Genomic DNA, 26,544 nt, shown 5'->3' with positions numbered 1-26,544 from the left:
TATCAAAGAAATTTTAAAAATGAAGCATAGATTGATAGGCTTCGCTTATTGCATTGTAGAGACCATGTTTAGCCAGATGATGGCAGTATATTCACTGTTTAATAATTCACTCACTCATTTACTCAGACGAAACGCATTTATGCTGTAGTTTCTCCAGTCACCTAAAGTATTTTACCCAAATACAGCGCCCAACTTTGTGTAGGCGTGCTGAGAAAACGGTTATATGTTTGACAATGTGTGTAAGCTAATGCTTGGACTGTGTAAAGAGGGCAGAGGTCTCCTCAGGCGGGATGAGTGGCGCGCTCCTTTCATTGCGCGTCACTGTTTTCATCTGTGCGCCTTTCTACTACTCTTGGCGCGCGCGTATAGAATATAACCAACGACTTTTTAACGACATACCCCAGGCATGTAACGTTAGCAGTGTTAAGAGGAAAACTGAGTTCACGATAAAACAGACAGTTAAAGATGATAATAGCACATAGAATGCAAAAATAGTTATAGATACCGGTTCAAATGCTGCATTTCAATCAAGAAAGATTTGTCAGTTCACAAGGTTTAAAATCATAATAACTCAATAATTTAATAAATTACTTTAATTTCAATAAATAAACACCTGTCACATTTCTCGCGGATCTGTGGTTGAATACACTCCTCGCGCAGGGACAATGACATGTTCAACTCTGGAGATCTCAGCCAATCAGAGGGCGTCAACATTTAAAGGGCTATTAAGAAACAGGCAAAACGGCGGAGTGCAAAGCCTGCATCTCATTTCTCTCCTATTCATTCGCTTACGAAACAGTAAATGTGGTTCTACATGGCTTTCTCTAAGACAGGATTGGAATGCTACTTTTCACAGTAGATATCAGGACATGTCCGATTTTGTGGATGCGCTCGTTTATCTGCTGCACTTGTTGCACTGAGGCAAACAGGCTGAATCTAACGGACTGAGAGATACTCACCGCTACAGTTCAAACCGACGAGGTTTTCATTTCGCAGGTAGGCATTTAATTTGAGGGATTTAATTGCCTAACCCTGTGGTGGATTATACGCTTATAATAATACACGTTTTTCAGTTACATTTTTATTAGCCGTTATTTTCGAATTTTCAAGCAACGTGTCTGTGTTTCACAGAACTGTTTCTTCAAAAACACTAACGTCGCGTCCACTATGCCAGTGTTAATGAGTCCTGAGATAGCGAATAAATTCAAAGAGAAATGGATGATGCTTCATCCGGAGGACCAGGACAATGTCAGCGGCTCTGTTCACTTTGACGACAGTCTCACCAGTCTGCACTGGCTGCAGAACTTCTCCATCCTCAGTGCCAATCCCGAGAGGACTCCCAGCTCCGGCTGCCACCCGCAACACCTCTTCTACCACAAAAACCAGCTGGGGGGCACCGACTCGCCCTCCAGTCCGCCTGCCGGAGATACCGCCGCCACAGGGATGCCACAAACACCTGGGAATCCCACAACGTCCTGCAGCAATTTGGCGAATTCATACACGCACCAGCAAGCGGGACACTACATAACGGCGCAAACAAATCCTTCGGAGGAGATCGACTATAAAACAAACCGCCACGTGAAGCCACCGTATTCATATGCCACTCTGATTTGCATGGCAATGCAAGCTAGTAACAAAACCAAAATCACTCTGTCAGCCATTTACAGCTGGATCACTGAGAATTTCTGCTACTACAGATACGCGGAGCCAAGTTGGCAGGTAATTTCACCGATCATTTATTTATCTTTGAGAATCACTTAATGTTTTTTGTTTGTTTGTTTTGTTTTTTCTGAATTGAAATTCAGTTATAGGAGATAAAGGGAAAGGTGTCTCTTTTTTTGTGCAACAGGTGCACCGACCATGATACGATTACATTCTGGTTCCTTAACGGTTCCATTAATCGATTATTTTAGTACCTTTGGGGGTTTTTTTTATCAGACAATACACCAGAAACTACTTTAATAGCCACATTAAAGAAGTGTTTACTTTTTAAACCTTTTGAATCAAACATAACGAAAGTACGTTAGCTTAATAACTTGCGGTTCAAAGGGAGTCGAATTAATCCAGTAACCGCTCTGACCAATTCATTCAATTTCAAGCTTTTTGATTCAGTAAAAAGAGCCGGCTCATAACAATCATTAGTAGGGGAATCGTGATTCATAACTAGTTCATAAGACACATTCGTTTGATAATCTGACAACAATTGTAACTCAAAAAGATTCACTAAAAAGAAACGACTCATAAGAGTCATTTGTTATGGAATCTGAAAACACTTTGCTCTGTATTTTTCTGATTCTCACTAAAAAGAAGTGGCTCACAAAAGTCATTATTCTTTTGGTTATCATACCACACTTGTCACACTGTAAGTGTTTGATTCACCCAAAAGAACAGATACATAAGAGTCATTCATTCGAGAATCAAATTAACAGTATTAGCTAGTGTCTGTCAACCATGATCTGACAAAACATTGAGCCAAACAGCAAACAGCCAGTCTTGTGCACTCATCTGAGATGTGTTAAGGTAGGGTGACTAATGATGGAAGCTGAGACCACTATACGCAGAAGCACTGGTTTCCTGAGGCCTCCTTCCATAATGAGGGATCCTTAAGGGAGCCACTGGTCATGTGAAACTAGGCGTGCTGCATTACTAGAGAGCCTTATTCACCGCATTTCTTCTCCTGTACACACAATATTCCCCTCCCCCTTTGGTCTCTGTCACACACACACACACACACACACAGTGAGCCAATGAAACAGGACACCTCTACCTGTTGCACAATGGGATTTTATAGGAGCCTTTATGGTCTTCTTCTGCCTCTAGAAGTTATTGCATTTATGTTCTACATTCTGAATATAACCATAATGTTGGCTCTACATTCAAACAGTTTAATTTAATTAGCATAAACATGTTTTATAGTGATTTAACAAAACATGAAATAATCTCTAAATGTTTCTACAAGTGTGTGCAAATTAAAAAATGGCGAACTAATAATACTTATTTATATGTAACGTCACTGATCTCATGATTTGGTTCTGATCTCACAGTATAGCACTCTCACAATAATTTAAACAATGAGAAATTATTACTTCTGAAAATTTTGGTATTATCAGGAATGGACTTGAATAGGTTTGGACTTGGTCCTTCTTAATGTTTCATTACCATATCTGATACTAAACTAAATGTCTAAAAAAATTTTTTGGGTGTACATGATAAATATTGTTGCATTTTTGTATTGTGGAATATTGTGACGTGATATATTGTTACACCCCTATGAATTAATATTAAAAACCTGCTGATTTTTCTCCTTTTCTTTCAGAATTCAATCCGCCATAACTTGTCCCTAAACAAGTGCTTCATGAAAGTGCCTAGGCAGAAAGATGAGCCAGGAAAAGGAGGCTTTTGGCAAATCGACCCACAGTATGCTGACATGTTCGTCAATGGCGTTTTCAAGCGGCGACGAATGCCTGCCACAAACTTCAATACCCAGAGACAGAGCAAAATGTTATCCTCTCCCAGCTCCTCGTACGGCTCTCAGTGCAACCAGACTGGCCAACAAATGGGAATGGGCCACTTCCAAGGACCTGTCCCGGGAAACAAACGCAAGCAAGTCTTCTCCAAACGAGGCAGCAAGCTGGCCAGAGTCTCCAAAAGCCCTCTGTTAACCACCGACATCAAAACTTCAGACGTACTGAGAGGAGATTTTGACCTGGCGTCTGTTTTTGACGATGTGCTTAGTGGGAATGACAGCACGTTTGAAGATTTGGATATCAACACAGCGCTGAGCTCTCTGGGATGTGAGATGGAGCTATCTTCACAGAACCAGCATGGGTCTGGCTACAGCAATGAGGACGAGCAGGCTTGTGCTTACCTAGAGGCCAACGGCATGATGGGATGCAACATGGAGGACTTTCACCAACAGCATCACCAGCAAGTACAGGTCCATCCGCAATATTATGAGGGAATGTTCTCGGATCAGGTTCACCAGCATCAGCAGCACCCCTGGGAGATTAAAGAGGAAGTCCAAGCCATCCCAGTTTCCCTGGATCATGGCTATGGGCTTTGTGAGGGATTCTTCTCTGAGATGCAGCTATGGGAAAGAGCGGAGTCATATCTGTGAACACGTCTAAATACATATGCACTGACTTTGCTGGTCTGAAGACCTAATGACTTTTGTTTTGCTACATTAGCATAATGAATTACTGAGGATGTGAAAGGTTATATGTAATTATTCTTTGTACTTCTTTTGCATTTTTTAAGAACCTATACTGATTCATTTATAATCACCCCTTATCTTTGAATTCTTGATTTTTTTTTTTTTTTTTTTGGAAATTTTCTCAAGATGATTAAATATTGCTGTGGGACAAATGTAGTTATTTAGGATAGTGGCATTTTGTTCCTGTATTGATTAATCCATCTAATATATTCATTTTAGTTTACTTGATATTTTAGGCAATGTCATGCTTTATATGAGTCTAACAAAAAATAAAACATAAATATAAATCACATATTTGTGGGAAAAGGGATGCAACAAGCCAAAGTGCTTCGCAAAAAAAAAAAAAAAAAAAAAAAAAAAAAAACGGCACAAGCACTTTGAAACATTAGCTCAGTTTGTTGCCCAGCGATTTAGCCTCATAATTTATTTTCTCTCTTTTATGCTGATATTCTATGAAAGTGCAAATTGTCCCACAAGAGCTCTTCGATGTTTCAGAATGTAATGCATTAGTCTCAGATTTACCATGAATTGTGGGTGGCAATCTCACGAGGCAATGACTGTTCTAGAAGTGTACTTGTATCGGTTCTTTGAGAAATGGACTAAAACATGCAACATGAAACAAAATATATTCTGTACTTGAATAAAAAGATCAATCTGTACAACTTTTTTCAGTCTATTGCTATTGATTTTTGTATATTGAATTACATGTGATGAGTTCTTTATATACAATTAATAATACATGTACATTGTTTTTAGCATTATGTTTGTGTTTCTTTTTTCTTTAAAATTCCATATACAAATAAGTTAGTGATCAACAGTGTATGTTTAAAGCCATTTATGAGAATAATAAGCATTCTCTATATGTACTATGTACTCTCAGTATGACACTTACATTTAAAATTCTACTTAAGAATTGATCTATAAATTAATCAGTTTCTCAGAATTATTTGATAAATATAACTGCAAAAGTTTTTAGTTTACATGCAAAAGCACTTGCCTCAATTAATACTTAACGGACTACACATGTGTTTGTGTTCTCTATGATTTAGCTGATCTATTTCAAGATGAAAATTTCCTAATGATTTCTCATTGACTTCACTAGCTGGATATAATTGTAGTCAGACTGTATTTTGATTCTGGTTGTTGCTCATATTTTCCTCAATATGTCTAATTAAAAACTGCTTTTACACCACATACACTCAAACAGGCATTCATCTTATCCATGATCCTTTTCATGTGGCTATTTGTAATTTATTTTCAGAGTGGTTTCATTATTCACAAGGAAAATACAGTAAAAACATGCCCAGACTGGCCTGCATTTCTCAAATTGCAGTCAGTTTCACTTAAACAAATAACTGTAATACTGTTGAGCTTCTTTACGTCAGCATGAGGTGTCAAAGAATGTCAAGCATAGATATAACTATACAAATATTGGCAAATGTTGACAATAGTTTAGTGTGTTTTATAGTATAGATTATTGTTTGCATTTGCATTGTCCCTTGTTTTTGACTTGCCATCTTTATTTTAAAGGAATTTCTGCAGCGCTCAAATGGAGCAGTCAAAGAGGAGGACAGGAATGCTCTTTCCCAGCTAACAGGGAATGTTTTCAGAACATTGGTTAACGCTCTGACAAGGTTCTTTCAAAGTTATAAACAAATATTCTTCCAGTAACGTTAATAGTCATACGTTTGTTTAAAGTTATCTGGTCTTTAATTATATTCTCAAAACGTTAGCACAAAAACATTCTTTATACATCGTTCATGGAAGGTTTAGCTGGACATTCATCTGACATTCTTTAAATGATACTACGTTTCAGATTGTTCAAAGAACATAAAAGTAACATTCATATAACGTTGCAAAATTATACAATTGAATGTTTCCTTAACATTCACATAGTAAAAAATGTTTTTAAAACATTTAAACTGGACATTTTGAACATTCAGAGGAAATTCAGAAATAACGTTAATTTAATATGAATGAACATTAACAAAATGTTCTTTGAACATATTTTGTTAGTCGAGTTTTAGTTTACTTTCTTTTGAGTTAATTTCCTTGAAGTGCCTCCCACCTTGAAAAATCCAGCTGACTTGAATATCTGTGAAAATCCACTGCATTTGAGGGAAAAAATAATACTTTCACACTTAAAATCTCTTTTTAATGAAAAAGAAAAAAGGAAAGGGAGGATTAGTCAATTTCATCGGCTCTGCCTCCTTCTGTTGGAGGTCATATGCAGAGACCCTTCTGAATCTGTGGAGTAAATCACATTCCTTGAACATCAGGGAGAAGCAGGGATGGTAATCCCAAATCACTGTGCCCCACAATGCCATGGTCATGGCAAGGACACATATTCATACAGAGTCACATACATCCAGCGACCAGTACTTACTGGTTGTATGTACAAAACCTCTGCAGTTCACGCGTTTTGTTTTCTTGTGTCCCTGTGTAGACAGAGGTGAGTTAGTGCCGTGATTGCAGTGTAGGCAGGGTGAGAGGGGAGGTGTGGGGGCGAGGAGCTGTGTGCTTCTCAGGGGATGGGTTTTTTGTGGAGGAGGGATGGGAGAACTCCTTGACGCTGGAGATAACACTATCTCCCCAGAGGCAGAGACTCCTGCCTGTATTTACACGGGTGCTGTCGCTGCTCTGGCCCCGCATACGGACATGTCAGCGGGAACAAGGACGGCTGTCACGGCAGGGCATCGCCACGCTGCTTTATGTCCCCCCGGGCACTGCTGGCAGCCCCTGATTACAGGTGTTATGTGGGCATGTCAGCCAGATCACACAGAGAGATGTGTCAGCCATTCTGCTGGAAAAGTCAGCAAAACACTGGCATCAGCACTCAATGTGTGTATTTTTCACACTGAAACCTACTTGAAAATCATTTGGTTGGATGTCAAATTTATATTTGGGTCAATGACATAACACTCATTTTATGTTTGTTTGTTTTATCTATATTAATTTATTCAAAAAGCATTAAATTATACATAAAATGACTTAAATAGGCCTACGACTTTTTTTTTTTTTTGGAGGGCACAAGCCCAAAAAGCCAGGGTGATACAACTGTCCCGAAGGAAAAAGAGCCTCATTAAAGGGATAGTTCACCCAAAAATGAAATTATGTCATCATTTACTCACCCTCAAGTTGTTCCAAACCTGTATGAATTTCTTTCTTCTGCTGAACATAAAAGAAGATATTCTGAAGAATGTGGGTAACCAAACAGCTGACACATTATGGAAAAAAATACTATGGAAGTCAGTGGGGCCCATCAACTGTTTGGTTTCCGACATTCTTCAAAATATCTTCTTTTGTGTTCAGCAGAAAGAAATTCATACAGGTTTGGAACAACTTGAGGATGAGTAGCCTATATAGGCCTGTGACAGAATTTTCATTATTGGGTGAACTATCCCTTAAAAGAGACTATTCGCTTGTTAAGTCTGACGTCACGCGGCACTGCTTCCGGGTCCAAACACTCTATCTCATACCACAAGAAAACAACAAACGGTGCTAATATACACACACGATGTGGTGTAATACTACCAAAAAATTATAATCATAACCTTTATCTCCATACAAAAATCCCAGATGGCCAGACAGTGACTCGTCATTTATAAATCATTAAAATATTAATGTTTGTGACTGTTGTGTACAATGTTAAATGTTTACTATGAATAAATAGCGCTCATAAACGTCATAAAAGTCATAAAAGTCGAGGCTTGGACCCAGAAACGACGTTCCTTACGTCACGATTTAACAAGCGGATATGTAGAATTCAGAAAATCTTGTTATTAGCGACACTGGTGGCCGTTAAATGAACTGCAGGCAGCAACTTATCGCTCGTACACAGCTATATACTGTTAATGATCATCCAGACACCGTCCACGCTGCTGAGAGCGACCTTTAGATGAATATGTAAATATGTGCTGCGCGCTTTTCTCACAGTTAAGAAAGCATCTGATCATAGCGATGTGGATAATTTGCACAAGCTCTGCAATTCAACGGCGTCATGTCGACAGATGAGGTAATTAAAATTACACTGTTATGATAGTTTGATTATAAAGTAGCCTATATTTGAGACTATAGAACAGGATATAGATCTGGCTATGTTTGAATAAATCCATTTTCTTTGCATGACACATTGACCTTACAGAATAGTTATTTTAGCATGTGTCAAAGAACGGAAGAGAGGCTTTCGGGAGCGTGCTTTTGAACGTCACATCCTTTTGATTTTCCCTGCAAAAACGTCCCGAGTCCTTCACATAAAAATCTGTCAACTACAGGTTTTAAGCAACCTAGGAAGACGGGGAAGGTCTCGTTTTTTTTAAGTTTCGTAACAAGTTCACACAGTGGCAATCAGTTCACACTGTGGCAATAAAAAAAGCGATTATTAGGCCTACATGAAAGTTATTACATAGCCCATTTAAAAGAATTAAATTCCTGAAAAGGAAGCTTTTCAAGCTTTTGCAAGATTAAGTAGTTTGGCATAATCTTAGAAAAAATATATAACAAAACTGCTTCACACCTTATTAGTATTTTAAAATAAAAATAAGTATCTTATGATGAATTGCTTGTTGCATTCCTCATTTAAAAGTCGCTTTAGATAAAATGAATAAATGTAAATAAATGTAAAATATCAAATAATTTGGCCCATTTAGCAAGATATAATATAATCAAATAAATAAACATCATAATGTAGTAGTACATCTTGATTTGATTAAATATAGTGGCCAGAGTCATTTATTTTATTTTGTCTACCTTTCAGAGGAGGCAAACATGACCTAACATCCTACCAACTTTCTCACATTGAAGGCTCTTTATATATATACAAGTATGTTCAACTTTATCCGCATACATGCAGAATACTCGCGTAGGGAGATATTTGCTATATATCTTATCATTTAACTGCTTGAATCACCACAAAATGTGGACTATATTATCACCCAGCTCTAATCTGCTAAATGTGACTATAAAGCATGAAGATATTAAGATATTATAGACATTAACATAATTTTTGTTAAGCTGCTTTAAAACATTGTATATTGTGAAAAGTGCTATACAAATGAATTGGAGGGTTCTTTATAAATTCCTTTCATACATTCAAAGCTTGAGGACATTTTTCTCTTAATATCGTTGGCTGTCACAGATGCAGCCAATGAACAATTGGAATACACAGAGCCCCATAGCGATTGTGCCTAATCTTATTTAAAGCTTTACTTAGCCAAACAAACCTTTTCATTCCAGGCTGGATTGGCCAGTGGTCACCAACAGAACAAGGTTAAAGGGCAAAGGTAATAAAATGACTCTTATCTCACAGAACTACAGAGCAGTCAGTGGGATGATGTTCTCTGATGGATCTGCATCAGTGATAATGCACCAATTCAATGTCTTTTGATGTGCTTGAGAATACCACATCACAAAAACAATTATATTGCTATAATTGTGTAAAACGTCTTCACAGAACATTTTATACACTATTGAATCAGATTTAGAAAATATTGATCGAAGTTAGAAGATTAGTATTAGAAGCGGAATATGGTTTGTTACGAATACTTATTTTTTAAGTGCTGCTAAAAGCCTTAATAAATACATTTTTTTATGCTAATTATTTTGCTTATTGTTGGGCCTATGCAGTTCATGTAAATCAGTTCATGCCAAACTCGGCTGCTGGAGGGCCACAGTCCTGCCGAGTTTAGTCCCCTGCTCCAACACACATACCTGTAGTTTTCAAATAATCTAAAATAAAGACTTTGATTAGCTGGATCAGATGCATTTAATTAGGGTTGAAGGACTGTGGCCCTCCAGGAACTGAGTTTTTGCACCCCTGATGTAAATATTAATACATTTTAATATAAAGAATATTTTTATACTGTGTTGGGCTTCACTTCCTGAAGCAAAATCAGTTAAAGGGATCATGACATGAGAAATCAAATTTGCCTTGATCTTTTGACATATAAGAGGTATTTGTACCATTAAAACAAATTCAAAGCAGATTCCATTATAATCACTGATGCTGTCTACACTGGATACAGCATACAAATGCACGTTCAGTTTCTGACATACTCCACACACTTGAGTCTGTCTACAGCTTGTTTGTGTCTCTGTACAGATGTCAAAAGGATCCCAGCATCGGAAACAAGTGGATGTTTTATTTTAATGGCACTCCGGATAATGTCGGCTTATTATTGGGAGGTTTGTGCAGAGCATTTTGTTTTGTAAATGAGGCACAGCGTAATGGAGAGTTCGCAAAGAAACATCTGACAGCAGCTGCATCACAAACCGTAAGTAAATGATTTCATGATGTTTTTTCTGTAAATGACGGATTTCTATAGATATAAACATGCAATAGCAAGTGGGAATTGATACTGTTTCCTATACAATGACATTAGCCAATCATAATAGTGGCCGCTTACTGACAAGCTTTAAAGGGGTGGTTCATTGCGATTTCATTTTTTTAACTTTAGTTAGTGTGTAATGTTGCTGTTAGAGCATAAACAGCGTCTGCAAAGTTAGGACGCTCAAAGTTCAATACAAAGGGAGATACTTTTAAGGAATTCTCTGTTTAAGGACTACAACAAACTTCTTCCCGGGTTGGTGACATCACTAACCCTAAAATTTACATAAACCCTGCCCCCGAGAACACGCAACAAAGGGGTGAGGCCATGTTACTGCAATACAGTACATAACACAAATGCAATAGCATGTCATAAAAGCAAGATGACAACATGACAAATTATAACAGTAATTAAACTATACCTGTTCTATCTTCATGCAGCATATATTCTCTGGCTCTGTAGGCATCTTACAACAGTTCCCACATGAGCGATTTATATATTATCATGACAGAATATGCTAATTAATGACTTTAAGATAGTTAACGCCACATCAGCTACATAAATTCATCAACTAACCATTCAGAAACGTCCTGTTGCATTCTACATGTTGTCACTTCTTCTTGAGTATCTCCATCATTGTCCGACTCCGGTTTGAACATAAAAGGCTGAACAGTTTCTAACATTTTCAGTGAGTCTGAGGTAATTGGAGCTGCTAACACGAGCTCTTAAAAACTCTGCCCTCTTCGAAGGAGCAGCAGCTCATTTGCATTTAAAGGGACACAAACAAAAACAGAGCATTTTTGCTCACCCTCAAAAAGTGACAAATTTAATATGCTATAAAAAATTATCTGTGGGGTATTTTGAGCTAAAACTTCACATACACACTCTTGGGACATCAGAGACTTATTTTACATCTTGTAAAAGTGCCATTATGTGACCCCTTTAAAGGAACCGCCCCTTTAAACGGATCATTTCAGACTGACGGTCACAATGAAGGTTGAAAATAATAATTTTTCCACATATATATTTGTACGCAAAAAACCCTTATTGACATTATAAGTGAACCTCATGGAACATATTAAAATAATAAAAAAAAAAATCCATGTCATGACCCCTTTAAAGCAGCAATGAAGCAAACAAAGCAACAGATCTTTTGTTAATGGATTATCATTTTTAAAGAAAAATTTAGGGCGGGGACTTGGTTTATGCATTGGATTGGATTGTAAGATGTGGGCGTTGCACTCAAAAGTGGAGACGGATGAATGTGAGCTTGCAGGTGCAAAATTTAAGTGGATTATTAGATTGGAGAAGTCCTGCATACATCACCAGAGAGAAGTCTGCCGTTTTCACTGGAAATGTTGGATGACGGATCTTATATTTAGGAAATTTAGGACATATTTAGGAAAATATAAGACATTTTTAGGTCGAAAAATAAAATGTTTGTGTGGATAACTTGTTCACAATGAAATCCATAATATGCATTTAGAAAATAGATGTGAATTTACATTTTATGCCAACATTAAGAATCACTGGTCTAGCCAATGTTTAAACCTCACTTACCATTTAAGAATCAGAATCAGTACTTTCACTTGTAATTTTATTCTATACAGGCCAGTTTTGTTACCTACGTCTCTGCTACAATTGCCAGCTTTATTTTATGCTCCTTGATGTGCTAATTTTAGTGATTGTGTGGAAACCCACAAATAGGCACATGTTGCAATAAACTGTGCTACGCTGCACTGTTTACGTGTCTTTGGGATGAGGTCTTTTCACTGATGTCTGAACGAATGGAGATGCTATTAGGGGACACTTCAGATGGGTGAAGAGCCCATTCAGAGGCCGCCTTATGTGCAGACATTGAATAGCCTCTTTTTGTCTCCTAAATATGTCACTGTAGATTTACCTTACCTCAGAGTAATAATACCGGAGCAATTTCTGATGCATAATGATTTGATTGCATTATGAAGACATTATGTCATACGGTGAGATTTCAGGTTATTGGCCGTGGAGGTCATATGAAATGATTTACCTTATTGATATATCTTAACTGTGCTTAAATTCAAGCAGCGGGCAGAAAGAGCATTTCACAAATGCAGCGTACCGAAAATATGGCTCTCTGGGTACGAGCCACAGCCGTGATTGGAATGCAGAATTAGTCAACACAGTCCTCCTAAATGTCACTCCTGCCTGCTCCTTTCATTTCTTCTCCATATCCTTTGTGGGTTGCTATAAAGCATGGTGCAGGCCTAGGACGGGTTGGCAGGGTGGCTGGTGAAAAGCATTCCTCAGGGGTTTCTTAGATCTCTGTGGCTGAGCGAGAGAGAGCAGCCAGAGGGCAGAGTGTCGGGACGCCCAGAACCAGAGGCAGTGCCCTGGAGCCCGGCCACAGACTCTGCCTCATGCCAGCGAGCAAAAAGAGAAAACAAATGCAGTGCCATTCTCTGAATCTTTTACCACCTAACCAGCTCGCTTAGACTCCATTTATATTGGGGAGATATTTTGTGTCTCTAGCTTGAGGATATAGATCTGTGAATTATTTGGGTATCACTCAAAGACCGCAAGAATCTGACATTTCTGTGACCTATTAAAGGGATAGTTCATTCAAAAATTAAATTACTCACCCTCATGTTGTTCCAAACCCATATAACTTGCTTTTTTCCATGGAACACAAAAGGAGACATTTTGAAGAATGTTTGCACTGCTCTTTTCCATACAATGTAAGTGGACAGGGACAAAAAAATAAAAAAGGGATGGGGGGGGTTAAATAAAATGTTAAATAGCTCACTATTTAAGTTTTTTCTTATTCAATAATTCTTATTCTTTTAATTTCATTCTTTTGTCATATCAGGACAAATGTCAAAATGGAATTTATTGCATTTTTGAATAAAGGAATAGAAAAATTAGTGTAATGTGATTGACCCAAAGAATGCCTTTCTTGTTTCACAGAGAAAGCCATGAGGGTTTGAAATGACATGAACATGAGCAAACAGTGATTTTTATTTTTTTAGGAGAATTATCCCTTTAAAGGGTTAGTTCACCGCAAAAAAATTAAAATTCAGTCATTAATTACGCACCCTCATGTCGTTTCACACCGGTAAGACCTTTGTTCATCTTCGGAACACAAATTAAGATATTTTCGATGAAATCCGAGAGATATATGACTCCTCCATAAACAGCAGTTTAGCCACCACTTTCAAGGTCCAGAAAGTTACTAAAGACATTGTTAAAACAGTCGATGTGACTACAGTGGTTCAACCTTAATTTTATGAAGCGAAAAGAAGTGTTTTGTGCGCAAAAACAAAACAAAAATAATGATTTTATTCAACAATCTCTTGTCTTCCCTGGCATTATCCTTACGCAGTTGGCATAGGAAGCACAGTAAAGGCTTCCATGTTTACATCCGAATGCTGGCTCTGTATTGGTCAAAGCTGATCACGTGAGCAGCATGATGCATACGTGTGATGCTGACGCAGGAGCCGGCCAATAATGAGTCGACGTTCTGACGTAGATCCTGGAAGCGCTGGACGTAAACAACACATGAGAATGACACAGAAGGGAAGATATTGTTGAATAAAGTCGTTCACACTGCAGTCACGTTGACGGTTTTAACGATGTCTTTAGTACTTTTCTGGACCTTGAAAGTGGTGGTTAAATTCCTGTCTATGAATGAGTCATATACCTCTCGGATTTCATCAAAAATATCTTAATCTGTGTTCCGAAGATGAACGAAGGTCTTACGGGTGTGGAACGACATGAGGGTGAGTAATTAATGATTTTTTGGGTGAACTACCCCTTTAATAATTGTAGTTTCTACAGCTAGTGATCAAGTGATTAAAGTGTTCCACAATATGTGTTAGCATGGTCCTCACTGTTTAATTCACCTTTCTTTCGTTTCCACACTGCTGCTTTTCTTTTATCTGTATCTTATATGATTAGCTGTGCTTTGCCTTGTGCATGATCACATTTAGCACTTTTTAAACTGCGCTTATCCCTTTCTCATTAAAGCCAGCTGCATGTCATTGCTTCTCCTTAATCACATACTGCAATGATCTCGGCTGCTATCACCTGCTTGCTGGTTTGGCCCTGTTCAAACTCTCTCCTCCTACACTGTCTGGGCGAGTGGGCCGGGAGCAAATCTCATTTGCTTTAGCACTCACACTAAATCAGTGAGAGAAATAGCACCTGATTGCATAAGCATGACTCCACATGGGGAAATGTGAGCCTCGGTCTTCGACACCTCCGTCGAACGTGTCGCTCCTCTCCTTCATAATTGATGACCGACCCGCACGTTGCGTGTACGGGCTCCGTGCCGAGATGAGGTGTCCAGAAGCTTAAATGAGCTTGAACTTGACACTTGGCTCAGAACAGAAGCCCATGCACAATGTATTGTGTCTCCTTCAAGTCCAGCTAATTGAGTGAAGTCATTGTGTAGGTTTTCAACCGGGAATGGGTGTAACACTTTTTTTGCTTTAAAGTGTCTCCTCCATGTCAGTCGTGGAGTCATACTTTTTAAAGAATCCTTTCAAGACATCTTGTGTATTTGTAGTATAAAATTTTTTGATAAATCTGTACAAATAATCAACATATGTTCTTTTTGGTCTCCTGCGAGTGTATCTTATATTCACAGGTGATGGTCTCACATTTGTCATTGAGCTTTAGTTGTTTTCTGTTTGTCAAAAAAAAAAAAAGATTTCTTCTTTCGAGGCATTGGACAGAAGCTCTCTGGAGATGCATCATTTGTATGTACATACTACACCCCTGTGGCTGTAAGAATGCTATGGGACTCTGTGCTTTTGGGAAAAGAATCGTGTTATGTTATCTAAAATTAAAGAGTGTAAAAACATCAGTTCAGAACATTTGTTCTCTTTCCGTGACAATCGAGAGCTTATAATGACAATGTGAGTGTAAATTATTAAACGTAGAATATTAATCACTCTATTCATGATGTTCCCGTCAGTTTGCTCGCTGAACTGAGCCTCCTATTGTGCGAGCAGTGCACAGCTGATGTGTAAATGCTCTGTAAATTAGATTATAAAATTGCCAGCGTTCTGAATCAGAGAGGTGGTGCAGTGCAGATATACTTGCTGATACCTGAGAGAGGGGTAGAGCAAACATCAGCCTATTCCTGTAGAGCAAACACTACCACCAGGGCTTCATTAAAACTGATTGGACCCACAGGGACCACACCTGTTCCGGGCAGGTTGGGATCCACACACACATACACACACATGCTCTGTGGCTTCAGCTTTCAGGGGAACTGGGTTAATACACTGCTAATACACAATCATGAGAACACGGGTACTCTGGATTCTCAGAAGCAGTGGGAATCTCTGGAAAGTGCACTGCATGGATATTCCCCGCACTTCCATATGTGCGCTTTCATACTCCCCCGGCTTCCTGTAATCAAGCTGACAGCAGGTGGATATAGGGGGCACAGGTCACATGACACCCTTCCATAGTACTGGTGCATTCAAGTCATGTTGGAAAGATTGTATTTACGAGGTAAACGCAGACAAACACCACCACAACTTCGTAATTACAAGTGGAAAACTCTGAACTTTCTTTAAGCCCAGAGTTTCTGAGTTGAGGGCATGTCAGTGAGATAATATGATGGTTGGAATAGATTCAGCGTCTGTATTGATGGTAAATTTGTTGAAGTGAATGAATTTTTTCCCATTTACAATAAAATTAGCTAAGTTGCTTGCAGGAAATATAACAGTATTGTAAAATTACAGTAGAATATATAACAATTCAATTTACAGTACTTTTATAAATTGAATAAAAACACAAAAAAGCAAAAACATATCTGATGTGCATTCTTTATTCATCATTTCGTAGAAGTAGTTAGTTTTTTCTCTGACCAAAGTGACCTAAACGCACATGATGTTGTAATTACTACTTCCCAACTCATAAATATGAACTTCAGGTGGAATACGAACTTCATACCTGGAGAACGTACCATAAGTTAGTGGATACTAAGTGTGCTACAGTAAAAAAAAATCTTGGGAATTTTCCATATGCTGTTTAGGAAGGCAAACAAATGTTCAAACACTGAATGTACAGTATTTGTCCTGTTCTGTCATAATTGTTTTGTACCAATGTTAGTTTTTGCTTAGTCTTATGTAACTTTATTACTTTGAGTTTGGTGAACTTAAACCATTTAAGGCGATCAGTTTCCTCAAACTATTTAAGTAGCTATATAGTTGTTAAGACTTAGATTTTTTTACCTGAATTCAAACTGAATGAGTGGAATAAACTTAAAATCTTTAAGTTGCGTTTACTCTAAATGACACTAGGAAACACTTTATTTTAAGGTGACGTAGTTACACGTTACTACATGTACTTACTATAGTAATAACATAATTACAAGTAACCAACCCTAAACCAAACCCTAACAGTAACTCTATAGTAAGTACATGTAGTTAATTAATATTACTACATTCAGGGCCGGTTCTAGACATTTGGAGGCCCTAGGCAAATTTATGTTGGAGGCCCCCTCACCCTCACCCTCCTCCCCTTCACCTTTCAGAATAAATAAAAAGCTCTTAAAACAAATATAATTCCAAACCTTTTTTAATACAAAATTTATCATCAGTATTTTATTGTTACTTAAACGTGCATATTAATTAAACTTTTGCACACAAAAAAATTTCATATTAATTGAAACACACATAGCTCCATGGCTGTGTTTTTTGATGGTAACGGTGGAAGGTTGAGGATCTCCTCTGCCATTTCCATTCCACAGATATCTGCATGTCCTTCCTTGCTGAGTGCCTTCTCGATGTCTTCACAGTGTTTCTTTATTGTACCTCTTGACATGGTTGCAACATCATTAAAATTCAAAAGGATACCGAAAGTGTCCCTAACATTTTCCACGGTGTGAAATCTCTCCTCAAGAGAATGAAGTGCTACATCCACAACTGTGTTAAAAAATGCCACTTTCAGGTTTTGCAGTGCGTCGGCCAGAGGCTCATCAGCAGCCTCATAAGAGAACTACTTCCTGGTGTTCCGGAGTCTCTTCTATTTGAGAACCGCCTCTATGTTCATTTCCTCACAGAGATCCTTTGCAGTTGCTTGTGCTGCAGCAAAGCCAGAGGCTCTATACTGTGAGAGTGTTGCTTTGGTGGATGTGATCAGGTTTGAAGCAACATCCAGTTGCATAGAGGATGACTGGAAAAGCTTATTGACCTGGTTGACAAGTGTCAGAATGTCACACCACACAACAGAACAAATCAAAAAGCGATAAGACCCCAATTCTTCAGCAAGAGCTTGGGCCTCTACTTTAGAAACGGGATCAGACAAACTCTGCCGTACTTCTACAAGTGCTTCCCTGATTTGGGCAACCTGGAACCTGACAGCCTGAACACTTTGTAATCTGCTCTCCCACCTTGTGTCACTCCATGATTTAAGAGTGAGGTCCACATATTTTTTCAAAATAGACCATCTCTGAGTGGATCCGGAAAAAAAGCTTAAGGTGTCCAAAAAATGCAATGGCATCCTTTGAAGCTTTTGCAGCATCTGCCAGAACCAGGTTTAACGTGTGTGCCCCGCATGGGACAAACAGGGCTCTTGGGTTCTTTTCAAGGAGCCTTCATATACCTTGCTTCTTGCCCTTCATACTCGAACCATTGTCATATGACTGACCACGACAATCCATGAAGTCAATCTGAAGGTCCTTCAGTCTGTTTAGGATTACCATAGACAGATTTTTGCCAGTTGTCTCTTCCACAACCAAGAATCCCAGAAAATATTCTTTTATTTCTGTCTCTGGCTGTAGTTCCACAATGCGTAGAATGATAGACATCTGTTCCAGGTGGCTAATGTCAGGTGTACAATCAAGGATGATAGAAAAGTACTTTGCATTGTGGATTTTTGCAACAATTTCTTTGGTCAGTTGACTACTTATCAGATTCAGTAGCTCATTTTGGATGTCTTTCCCCAAGTAGTGTGTGTGTGTGCTTCCATCTTTAGTGCTCCTGCATGACTGGATCAAACTTTTCCAGGAGCTTCACTTCCTTTAGAAAATGACCATTATCAGAAACATTGAGTTTGTCTGTGGATCCCTTAAATCCAAGATTTCTCTCAGCAAGAGACTGTATAATTACTAACAGTCTTGTGAAAACATTTCGCCACCTCTGTCTTTCTTCCTCCAAAGGGGTCATCTGTCTCTGGTCTCTGGTTTGACCTGTTGTAGACCGCAACTCTAATTCCCTCCACTTCTGCATGGTGCTTATATGCTCAGAACTGTTCTCATGGCTGCGCAGGATGGTGTGGATGTTCTTCCAGTCATTTAATCCTCCTTTAATGAGCTTAATTACTTGGGTAGAGAAAAGTTTGCAGCTGTAGCAAAAGACTGCATCATTCACCTCTGAATATGACAACCATGATCTTTTGACTCTTTCACCATTAGGCATTTTTCTATAAAACAGACTATGTGAAAAGGCTCGTCCATCTTTATTCTTTGGAAAAACATGACTTTCTCTGACTTGAAATGGTCCTCTTCGCACTGCCTCTGCTCTGTAACTTTGTGAAATTGTGTCAGGCTACAAGGCTGGATCAACAGGTTAAGTTTCAGGTACTGTCCTTCCTATTTCACTTTTTGTTGATGGTCCAGGTGTGGTGTGGCATTGTCTCTTCCAGACTCAATGACTTCCAGTCTCTCACTATTATTGCTTTTAACCTCATGGCTCCTCTCTGGCCCTTCACTCTCTTTGCTGACTTGATGTTCTACCTCAGAAAAAACACACTCTGGCCCTACACTCTTTTTGCCCTGTAGTTGCTCTTCATCAGAATCACTCTCTGGATCTTTACTTTCTTTTCCACGTAGTTGTTCTTCCTCAAAATCACTCACTGGATCTTCACTCTCTTTGCCCTTTTGATGCTCACTACTGTTCTGTTTTGATGCTCTTCCACTGTTCTTCAACTGTAACTGTGTGCTTATTTATATGCTTAAAATTGAATAGCCTACTTATTTTCGATAAATATTGCAACAGTATGAATTGAAAACTAAAAAAATTGAATTAATGATAGAGCAGTAATGTAAACATCATAATTTTATAAGATATACAGATGGTGCGTTTGCTCTTTGACTGACAAACGTCTTTACATTTTCTTTAGTATTTTGCTAGTCAGCTCCTGACTAGGGCTGGGAATCGATTCCAAAAAGAATCGATTCCTTGATTCTGAGGCGTTAGGAATTGAGAGTCGATTCCAAAGGTTATAATCGATTCCATCGAGGGGAATCGACTCCTCTTTAAATTCGCCTCTAACTCATAGACTGTAAAAAGCTTGAACTGTCTAATAGTGACTGGAAGTCCGAGTCATTTCCGCGAACAGATTCTTTCAGACGGTTCGTGAACCGTTCAAAAAAATGATTCAGCAGTTCTTTTACGTCATCGCGTAAGGACGTCACTAGAACGTATTTCTAACAAAACTCCGCATTAAACGCTTGGATTCAAAGTGTCAGAAGCGGATTCAAAGTACGTCTATGGGGCTCGTGTTCTTTTGAACATTTGAATAACCATCAAATGATCAATCCCAAAATGACGCTGATCGTCAGAATAAGGCTCAGTTTATTTTTACAATACATTACAATCACTCCAAAACAGATACTTGCATCACGAGCTGCACTTTCTTTGCGTGCCTGCTTAGCCTTACGCTTAGCAGCCCCTGAAGGATGCGTTTGTTCCGGCGCCATCAGATCAGTTTGCCGAAAAGCTGGATTTTACTCATCATCGTACACAATCTCTTCATTCATACATTCAGAGGGTGGGACTCACATTTAAACAGTGATATTAATTGGTTTCACTACAGGTGAGTGACAATTCTTTTATATCCAATGGACAAAGAGCCTATATTTTGCTGCTCTTGATTGGTGCACTAGCGTATAGGGATGTTATGGAGGCCCTCCTCCAAGCCCGTGGCCCTAGGCAACAGCCTTCTCCGCCTATAGGTAACGCCGGCCCTGACTACATCTACAATGTAACTACGTAACCTTAAAATAAAGTGTAACCCAATACTAATATATAAGTGAATTTAACTTAATGTATATTAGTTTACAGCACTCATACTTATTGGTTTTAAAACTTAAATGGTTTAAGGCAATTGGTTTCCTCAAATGGCTTGAGTTACCGTAACTTAGGGTTTTACAGTGTATGATGATAATCTAAATTAGCATGCTAATCTAAATGTTAGTTCACAACAAACGCCAACAAAAGCAGTTTGGATCTGCGTGTTAACATTGTTGGTCATAGTTGCGTCAGTGTGAACCAGCCTTAAAGAGACAGCTCACTCAAAAATGAAAATTGTGTCATCATTTACCACCCTCATTTTGTTCCAAACCTGTAGACTTTCATTCCTCTGTGGAAAACAAAAGAAGATATTTTGAAAAAGGGCTCAGTGTCCATTTAATGAAAATCAGTGGCGTCCAATGGGCCTCATTGACATTCAAAATGTCTTCTTTTGTGTTCCACAGAAGTAAGAAAGTCATAGGTTCGGAACAACATGAAGGTGAATAAATGATAGAATTATCCCTTTAACAATATAAGCTCTAAACACACATACAGATACACATGAATTCACATACAAATGTACATACAGTCATAAACAGTCAAACGTACAGTCAGTACAATAGCACAGTAGGGTAGAAGTGAACACCTCTGACGACTCAGAGCCTCGTAATTGGGCCCAGGAGGACTGAGGTAAATAATAGTTCTCCTGTGGGACGGAGACGAGAAGTAAAGGGGGAGAAAGATGGGGAAGCTGAAGCAAGGAAATATATGTGATTTGTGTTTACTCGTGTGTTAAGTACTGCACTGTTTATAATTAAATACATGTTGTTTGACAACACATCACACTGACAAGAAACAAAATGTCACTGCAGTCATTTGAGAGGAAACAAACACCAGGTTAAAATGTTAACTTACCACAATGCCAGCTTGTATTTTGTTTATTTTGATGTATGTGTTATCTTTTAGCTTGGCTGGTAGAGCATGAAGGGTTCGATTCCCAGGGAACACACACACTGATAAAATGTATGCCCTGAAGGTTGCTTTGCTTAACAGTGTCTGCTAAATAAAAAAGGAATTATATTGCATTTGGCACACATGGTAGCACATACAGTATGTACAAGGAATTATTGGCTCATGGATGCCCATATTTCAAGGAAAGCCTGCTCTGGGTCTTGTCCCATTCCCTCTACACTTTCTGTTTGTTCTATACTATGCCAAATAAAACAAGTATCTTTGTTTGTATCTAAGTATCTTTAAAACATTATACACTCACCTGATACTTACTACAAGGTTAAGGTTAGAGTTGGGTTTAAGGTCAGATGCTTGTAATTATGATGATTTACAGTTATTACTATATACATACATCTAACATAAGTGACAAATTAAAGGGTTAGTTCATCCAAAAATGAAAATAATGTCTTTTATTACTCACCCTTATGTCGTTCTACACCCGTAAGACCTTCGTTCATCTTCGAAACACAAAATAAGATATTTTTGATGAAATCCGATGGCTCAGTGAGGCTTCCATTGCCAGCAAGATAATTAACACTTTCAAATGCCCAGAAAGCTACTAAAGACATATTTAACCCATATTTCGCACGTAAGTTTAAAATATTCTGGCTGACCCCCCAGCGTGAGTTTTTTTTTAAGGCGACCGTTATTTAGACCGTATCACTTTATTGTTTCCATGGTGACGCGTCATTGCATGGTCACATAACACACCACAGCGCTGTATGACTGATGATCTGCTTTTATTTAATTTTTCCTTTTTTATTCAAAATATTCACAAATTTGTTAGCTATAGCATGAAAAATCTGATATTCCGATTGTCAAATATGTGCAAGTGGATGTGTTTTGCTGTTTAAACACCTTTATAACGATCGCGTTAGTTAAGCTATACACGTTATGGGCGCCGCCATCGGTTATGGGCGCACGAGAATCGGATCTGTTGGATTTACAACACGTGAGTTCATCCACTTCTCCCAAAATACATGAAAGTAAGTGAGTCGGTGAACTTGGGAAGAATAGAGTAAACTTTAAAGTTACTTTCACAATGTGTATCTGAATAAAACGTGTTGTCTAATTATAATGGAAAGGGTTGTTATTTCCGCTTCTATAGACATCATTGTGTATTATACAAACTGTAAATATATTGTTTTGTTAGTACTCATGTGTATTTAAATGTCTGAAACCTAAAATAAACATTATTTGGTTGAAAACACTGTATATGTGATATATGAAAGCACTGCGCATGTCCGTCTCTGGTTTAGCGCCAGCCAAAGCGCGCAAGCACATTTGAATTTGGCAGTTGATCATGTGATGCACTGAACGTTCTAATCACACCGGTGTGATCGTACGCGTCAAAGGGTTAAAACAGTTAATGTGACTACCTTATAAAGTGACGAGAATACTTTTTGTGCATCAAAAAAAACAAATAACGACTTTTCAACAATATCTAGTGATGGGCGATTTCAAAACACTGCTTCGAAGCTTTACGAATCTTTTGTTTCGAATCAGTGGCTCGGAGTGCCAAAGTCACGTGATTTCAGTAAACGAGGCTTCGTTTATGCGATCCGAACCACTGATTCGAAACAAAAGATTCGTAAAGCTTCGAAGCAGTGTTTTGAAATCGCCCATCACTAGATATTGTTGAAAAGTCGTTGTTTTGTTTTTTTGGCATACAAAAAGTATTCTCGTCGCTTTATAATATTAAGGTAGAACCACTGTACTCACATGAACTGTTTTAAATATGTTTTTAGTACCTTTCTGGGCATTGAAAATGTTAATTATCTTGCTGTCAATGTAGGCCTCACTGAGCCATCGGATTTCATCAGAAATATCTTAATGTGTGTTCCGAAGATGAACGAAGGTCTTACGGGTGTGTAGAACAACATGAGGGTGAGTAATAAATGACTGAATTTTCATTTTTGGGTGAACTAACTAAACTTTAAGTTTTTCTAAGACATTTTGTTTTAAAGGGGTTCATCCAAAAGTAAAGTTTTTATCATCATTTACTCACCCTCATGTTGTCCTTACCTTTTGGTTCATACAGTGGAAGTCAATGGGCACCAAAAAGTCTAGTTGCCAACATTTTTCATAATATCTATACTCTTATTTGCCACTGAAGAAAAAAAGTCAAAACAAGTTTTAACTTGCATAATTTTGCTTTGTTTTTAAGCTTAGAGCTACCAATACATATATCAGTTTTATTTTTGACAGTCAGTGAATGTGAATTTAATCAGTTCAATGAATTTTAAGTACATGGCAAAAAAAAAAAAAAAAGAAAGAAAGAAGAAAAGTTTATTGCTTGACGTGAGAGGGTTTTCACTATAAATATATTCTGTCATTGGCTGAAGGGGCTTATGATGCTGAGATGTCTCTGTGGGCTTTACAGGTTTGTTGCACAGATGCATAATTAGAGGACAGGGGATAGAAGGATGGGTAAGGAGGAAAGAAAATTACATGCATTGGGCCAGTCTAATGATAGTAGTGGTATCAAATATCATGAGGTGAACAGGAGTGACAGTCCTGTGGGTCCTGTACTTTCCAATCACAGTTTTCACATAGGACAGCTACACGTCACTCTCCCTGACCAGGTAAGACCGGCCACTGAAACAGAAAGCCATGGTCTGAATTCATGCCAGATATTAGCTTCACAAGCCAAACTGAACGAACATTGTGTATTGAAGAAGACAGAACCACCACAGCTTTAGCGAAAGAGTTTAGAGACCATCCAAGATCTGTCATTTGACTGCTAACACCACAGCAGTTGTCCTTACTCAGGGAATCAAAAGATGCAGCAAAACAACTGCGATTTATTTGTGCCAACAAGCTGAAATTGACAAAGCGGCCTTTGACTAAGATGCAGTTTTGTTGTTCTGACGTGCATATTTTGTTCGCCTAGTTCTGGAAAAGCAGCGGTTGTTAAAAAGAAGCTGATCATTTCAGGACATTTGGAAGTTTAGATTCACACTTTCCAATTCAAAGAGGACTATGAGGACTGCACTGTTCTTTATAATGGGCCGAATTGACTCCATTCCAAACAAAACCAGCCTGCTGCCCTGTGCCAGTTAAACACAGTCTCAAAAACACTCAGGAGCATGCAAAAGATACTCAGCGTTCAGTGTACAAAATGATGCCAAAGATTCACATCCATTGCAATCTTGAGTACTTGCATATAGAAAATGCAAAGATGTTTAATAAAAGCTGATCACAATGTACATGCCTTCATGAAGTCCAGCCTGTTCATGAAGAGCTCCTGTGTGCCTTTTATATGTATTTGCTAATTGTTCTGGCCTTTTGGCCAGTTGAGGTCATAGAAAAGATGTGTGTGCAGACTTGTAACTTGTTGTTTGGGAATGCCTCCCTATTGAAGACAGATAGTGCCCAGACTGCTCTCTGTGGACCAGTATAGTGTTCAAATAGAAAACTTGAGCAAAACAAGCCATACAGTCCTGCAGTACAATACAATATGTGCTGCTCATGTGGACGAGAACTATTTCTCACAGTGGATTTAATGTGCTTGATTAGTAACTATTTGCAAAATGACTTTCATCTGCCACAACAGAGTCAAATTTTCAATTGACAAAATTAAGAGAGTATTATTAATGCAAATCTTATTATATTACATTATTGATTAAACATTTGTATGGTCATTGAAGCATTACTGCTTGCCATGGTGCACAAGTATATTTTCAGGTCAAGTATAAGTCAGGTCACATTTATATATACACAGATCAGGCATAACATTATGACCACTGACAGGTGAAGTGAATAACACTGATTATCTCTTCATCACGGCAACTGTTAGTGGGTGGGATATTAGGCAGCAAGTGAACATTTTGTCCTTAAAGTTGATGTGTTAGAAGCAGAAAAAAATGGGCAAGCTTAAAGATTTGAGTGATTTTGACAAGTGCCAAATTGTGATGGCTAGACGACATCTCCAAAAACTGCAGCTCTTGTGGGGTGTTCCCGGTCTGCAGTGGTCAGTATCTATCAAAAGTGGTTCAAGTAAGGAACATTGGTGAACGGGCGACAGGGTCATGGGCGGCCAAGGTTTATTGATGTACGTGGGGAGTGAAGACTGGCCCGTGTGGTCCGATCCAACAGATGAGCTGTAGCTCAGATTGCTCAAGAAGTTAATGCTGGTTCTGATAGAAAAGTGTCAGAATACACAGTGCATCGCAGTTTGTAGCGTATGGGGCTGCGTAACTGCAGACCAGTCAGGGTGCCCATGCTGACCCCTGTCCATCGCCGAAAGCACCAACAGTGGGCACGTGAGCAACAGAACTGGACCACGGAGCAATGGAAGAAGGTGGTCTGGTCTGATGAATCACGTTTTCTTTTACATCACGTGGATGGCCGGGTGCGTGTGCGTCGCTTACCTGAGGAACACATGGCACCAGGATGCACTATGGGAAGAAGGCAAGCCAGCGGAGGCAATGTGATGCTTTGGGCAATGTTCTGCTGGGAAACTTTGGGTGCTGCCATCCATGTGGATGTTACTTTGACACGTACCACCTACCTAAGCATTGTTACAGACCATGTACACCCTTTCATGGAAACGATATTGCCTGGTGGCTGTGGCCTCTTTCAGCAGGATAATGTGCCCTGCCACAAAGCAAAAATGGTTCAGGAATGGTTTGAGGAGCACAACAACGAGTTTGAGGTGTTGACTTGGCCTCCAGATTCCCCAGATCTCAATCCAATCAAGCATCTGTGGGATGTGTTGAACAAGTCCGATCCATGGAGGCCCCACCTCGCAACTTACAGGACTTAAAGGATCTGCTGCTAACATCTTGGTGCCAGATACCACAGCACACCTTCAGGGGTCTAGTGGAGTCCATGCCTTGACGGGTCAGGGCTGTTTTGGAAGCAAAATGGGAACCAACACAATATTAGGATGGTGGTCATAATGTATATATACAGATTGTTTTAAAAGATTGCAGATTGTCATCAATTATGAAATAAATTCAATTTAGCTATACGCAGCTCT

General features: G+C 38.7%; 1 protein-coding gene across 1 annotated transcript; it reads left to right on the top strand.

Annotated features, from left to right (window-relative positions):
- Positions 1 to 694: 694 nt before the first annotated feature.
- On the top strand, positions 695 to 4,879 carry foxj1b (forkhead box J1b). Its single transcript, XM_051914635.1, has 3 exons — positions 695 to 996; positions 1,132 to 1,719; positions 3,317 to 4,879. The coding sequence occupies exons 2-3, from the start codon at positions 1,168 to 1,170 to the stop codon at positions 4,115 to 4,117; spliced, it is 1,353 nt and encodes a 450-aa protein (XP_051770595.1). The 5' UTR covers positions 695 to 996; positions 1,132 to 1,167; the 3' UTR covers positions 4,118 to 4,879.
- Positions 4,880 to 26,544: the final 21,665 nt, after the last annotated feature.

This window comes from Ctenopharyngodon idella, chromosome 12 (genome assembly GCF_019924925.1).
Source record: "Ctenopharyngodon idella isolate HZGC_01 chromosome 12, HZGC01, whole genome shotgun sequence".
NCBI classification, from domain to species: Eukaryota; Metazoa; Chordata; class Actinopteri; order Cypriniformes; family Xenocyprididae; genus Ctenopharyngodon; species Ctenopharyngodon idella.
Note: the sequence above shows the minus strand (reverse complement) of the source record. Positions and strands in the feature narration are given on the sequence as shown.